The following is a 4,524-nucleotide window of genomic DNA, read 5'->3' as shown; positions in this document are numbered from 1 at the left end:
CACAGCTTACACGCTTGCTTATATACCGCAAGTCCATTACACGGCCCACAGGTCCACTACCCGATCTCACGGCTCCTAGGCCCAACTCGAGTGCTGGATTTAAACCTCTTTGCTTATCTGGTGCGCTGCTTGTCGTCTGCACTGTTCCATCCTCGATCGCCTGTGCATCGCTGCTTACAGTTTGGTACTCTCTCCATCCGAAAATACTTGTTATCAAGATGGATAAAAAGAGATGTATCTAGAACTAAAATAAATCTAGATACATCTCCTTTTATTCATTTTGATGACAAGTATTTGCGGACGGAGGGAGTATTTATTTGCTGGCTGGCTGTGCGTCCCTGATGTTCACTCTCACAGGTTCAGTGTGAAGAGGTGATTTGTGTTTCTTAATCAACTCCTTACCTATACGAGTTATGTACCTGACCTGATTCATGACTTTTCCTAGACATTAGTACTTCATTAGAAACATATTAGAGCATCTCCAACGGCCGCACAAAAATTCCGCGCCTAATAGAAGTTATAGCGCGTCACTGTAGCACTTTTAGTGCGCCGGGACCAACATTGCTTTAGCAGACGTCCAAAGACGTGCGTCCAAAAAGCACACAGTGCAAATTATGAAGCGCGCGCAATCCGGAGCCCAAAATATGCTGCGCGCGATAGCGTTTTTCAGGGCGCGCCCAAAAACTTATAGTGCTACATCTTTCTGCTGGAGCTGTTCGGCACCCAAAAAATGATTTTTTAGAATGTGAAGCTTTTTAGGCGCTCGTTGAAGATGCTCGTACGTACCCCCACGGTCAGAATACGTAAAACTAATATGCAGTGCAGCCAAGATAAGAGCCCAAGAGGGCAAGTCGGTGGCGCAACACACATGCATGCATGCATACGTACGCTCACTACGTTCAGTGAACCTGAACTACGTATATCGTAGTTTTCTATTCATACGTGCTGGCCTGCCATACGTTGCAGTTGCACCTTGGGAGGGAGGGAGGGACCCCCCATCCCCATGCCGACATCGTTGACTTGTGCCCGCCCCGCTCACCTAATTTAAATACTACTACCATCTTATTCTTCTTTCCATAAGAGGGCCAGCTGCATGTTCCCAAATTAGGACCGGGTCACTCACTCACTCGCTCTCACTCACCTGAGTAAATCACTGAGCTGCAGTGACGAACCAGTCGGCAACAGGTGTCCCCCCACCAGATAGAACCATTCGATGCTCCTCGACAGCAACCGCACCACAGCCACAAACAGCAATGGCCACATGGTGATGCAGTGATGCCGATGCCGATGTAAGCGAGGCCACACATCCATCGGCCAGGCCATCGGATGAAAATATCCGGGGGGGGGGGGGGGGGGGGGGGGGGGGGGCGGAGGTACTGTAGCTGCGGCTAGCTTAGGCTAGCACAAGTTGCTGCTCGGTTGCTGGTGCAAGTGAGGAGGCGGACGGGACGGTGACATAGACACAGACATACATCCCCCCGGCCCCCGCCGTCGGCGACCTGCCACCCTTGCCTCGTCGTGCCTATAAGATAGCCGCCATGCGCTAGCTGCAGCAGGCAACCGCGAGAGAGAGAGAGAGAGAGAGGCACACCCACACAACACAAGCAGGCACTGAGCATCCAGGGTTTGCAATGGCCGGCTGCGGAGAGAAGAGCGATGCCGGCGTTGGCCTGTACGCCGTGCTCGGCGTTGCGAGCAACTGCTCCGACGCGGAGCTGCGCAGCGCCTACAGGAAGCTGGCCATGGTCCGTTCGTCGACTTCTTTCCTCCTCTGCTCTCCTATATATGCTCTGCTCTCCTCTGTTCTGCTATGCTAGATGATATTTTTTTCTCTGTTTTTTGGCTCCTCTGTTTGACGTACTGTCGGGTTAAATTGGATAAATAAATGTGCTGGGTTACAGAAATGGCACCCGGACAAGTGCGGCAGCGGCAGCTCCGGCGGCTCGGAGGCCGCCAAGGCCAGGTTCCAGAAGATCCAGGCAGCATACGCTGGTAAGTTCATCTTCCTCTTCCTCTGGACGTCTGTTCAATTCCAACGTTGAGCTTCTTCCCGTATAGAATGCGAGGCTTTGCTGCAGTATACGTGTTCCCTTGTGGCTCTATGTATTTTATGCACGTACCCACGAGAAAGAGACGGCGAGAGCGTAGAGAGAGGGTGACGTGGTTTGATGAACATGCATGCAGTTCTGTCGGACCCCAACAAGCGTATCCTCTACGACGTTGGAGCCTACGACAGCGATGGCGATGGCGATGACGAGGTGTGTTTATGTCTCTTCTTCCTTCAACAGTCCTTATATATATACTACTATAATATACCGACGTCCGTCCCTAGCTCCATTATATTGCCGGTGAGATTTTCATCAATTACGCAGGGTGCAGGAGAAATATTGGGAGACATCCTGGAGGCCATGAACCACACACCTCCACACGTACGGGACCGCTGCTCTGCTTATTGATATCATATCATGGAGGTTTTTACCCAGCAGAGCGCTACTTATTTATTGTTCACCACCATGCCATGCCATGCCATGCAGGAAGACGGCGAGAGCGAGAGCCTGGAGGACCTGCACAAGCAGTTCGAGGAGCTGTTCCTCAAACCGGACGCCTACGCCTACGCGCGCTCCTCCAAGTCCTCATCGTCGTCGTCCAAGATAACTGCCGGCAAGAAGTAGTAGCTCCCAAGATGAATGATCTTCGCACGTGGAGACCGTCGTGTTGTTTCTAAAAGAAATGATCTTCGTACGTGGAGCTGCAGCTGGCTAATTTCATCCACGACAGATGACTGTGATCAAGAGCATCTCCACGGAGGCGAAGAGAGGCAACCACCCGGATTAATGTTGAATCTTCAGCATAGCCTAGTCACTAAGAAGTACTCCCTCCGTTCCGAATTACTTGTCTTGGATTTGTCTAGATACGGATGTATCTAGACTCATTTTAGTGTTAGATACCTCCGTATCTAGACAAATCTAAGACAAGTAATTCGGAACGGAGGGAGTATTTATTTAAGGTGGCATGGGGATGGCACCTCTCGCCATCGCGTGGACTTTTCCACTTTGTGATTTGTGCTACTGCTTTGCGTGAATTGAATAACATTTCTGTCATCTTTTCTTAAAAATAATATAAGCAATTATTCCAATTGGGCTCTGCTCAGAATATACTTTTCTGTCATCTTTTCTTAAAAATAATATAAGCAATTATTCCAATTGGGCTCTGCTCAGAATATACTTTTGATACCTGAGTCCACTTGCCAGAACTAGGTCCGGAGACCGGGGCTCAGGTGGCCCTTTATGTTTACCAACAATATTGTTTCTTATATACACCTAAATTATGCTACTTCCTCCGTTTCAGTTTACAAGTCCTATGCATATACCTAGGTTGTCAATTTTATCACCTAATATAAATTATATAACACAAAAATTAGACAATTTGAAAATAGAACATCTGAAGTTTATATTGGTATATTTTTTATAATATATGACTTGTATTAGGTTGGTCAAATTGACAACCTAGTGGTACGCGCACGTCCTGTAAACTGAGAGAGAGGGAGTAAAAAGTATACAAAATTCTATCAACATACAAATTATCAAATTAAACTTTGCATACATGTTGAGAATATGTATAGGTATTTGCCAAAAAATGTTTTTCCAAAACATTTAACAGCACTAAAAAAAAATCAAATCCCAGGCCCACAGCCGGTTCTCTGAAAAACGGTACTCCGTCCAGTTGGGTAATCTGAGGTGGGCCGAAACTAGCAATCCGTGGTGGTGTTTTTTTTTGCGGGGTAATCCGTGGTGGTGTTGTAACTACTGACCCACCTCATCAGCCAGGGTCGTACCTAATTTTATGGCATTTTGTATTATGCAAAAGAGCCCGTATGTTGCAACTGGAGAAAAAAAATTAACACTCTTTAATTCAATAACCATGACTCAAAGACCCCAATAGTTATTGGTCCACGTCATTTATTTTAACAGGGCACCACATTTGTATTGCCGGTTATCCTCCATTTCACCCTAGCTAGTGATCATCTATATGCTCACACAACCGTAACACATTTGAACGTGGTCAATTCTATGGCGTTTCTCTCTCTTTAAACCCGCACGAACATTTTAAGACGTAAATGTAGGGGCAGATCAGAATATTAATTGACTTTGTTCAAAACATTTCTTGAAATTCAAAAGAATTCTTTTTAAATTCAATTATTATTTGACAAACATGATGTTTTTCTTTGTGAAATATGTGAACAACGCTTCAATTTTTGAATACATTTTAATAAGGAACATTTTCTTGCATTTGTGAACAAATTCTGAAGATGGGAACATTTTTTTACTTCTAAACGGGACCAAACTTTTAATTTGTGGACGAGTTTGAAAGAGGGGACAAAAATGTGAACCTTTTTTGACATTCGTGAACATTTTTTGAATTTGTGAACAAATATTTGAAAAAAGTGGGTATGGATACCAGCCGAACTACTAAATATAAAGCTCACAAATAAGTGTCCATACATAAGCAGTTTGGGTACATTGC

At 45.8% G+C, this 4,524-nt stretch overlaps 1 protein-coding gene across 1 annotated transcript; it reads left to right on the top strand.

The window, feature by feature from the left end:
* Positions 1 to 1,369: 1,369 nt before the first annotated feature.
* Positions 1,370 to 3,132, top strand: LOC123115741 (chaperone protein DnaJ). The gene is made up of 5 exons (XM_044536839.1): positions 1,370 to 1,745; positions 1,902 to 1,992; positions 2,185 to 2,258; positions 2,373 to 2,429; positions 2,535 to 3,132. Exons 1-5 carry the CDS (start codon positions 1,632 to 1,634, stop codon positions 2,670 to 2,672), a joined length of 474 nt encoding a protein of 157 aa, XP_044392774.1. The 5' UTR covers positions 1,370 to 1,631; the 3' UTR covers positions 2,673 to 3,132.
* Positions 3,133 to 4,524: the final 1,392 nt, after the last annotated feature.

Source organism: Triticum aestivum, chromosome 5B (genome assembly GCF_018294505.1).
Source record: "Triticum aestivum cultivar Chinese Spring chromosome 5B, IWGSC CS RefSeq v2.1, whole genome shotgun sequence".
NCBI classification, from domain to species: domain Eukaryota; kingdom Viridiplantae; phylum Streptophyta; class Magnoliopsida; order Poales; family Poaceae; genus Triticum; species Triticum aestivum.
This window is presented reverse-complemented; position numbering and strand designations above follow the sequence as displayed.

Coding starts and splice junctions, on each gene's coding strand:
- LOC123115741 (XM_044536839.1), top strand. CDS start 1,632: ATGGCCGGCTGCGGAGAGAAGAGCGATGCCGGCGTTGGCCTGTACGCC. Junction 1,746..1,901: donor CCTACAGGAAGCTGGCCATG/GTCCGTTCGTCG, acceptor GCTGGGTTACAG/AAATGGCACCCGGACAAGTG. Junction 2,430..2,534: donor TGAACCACACACCTCCACAC/GTACGGGACCGC, acceptor CATGCCATGCAG/GAAGACGGCGAGAGCGAGAG.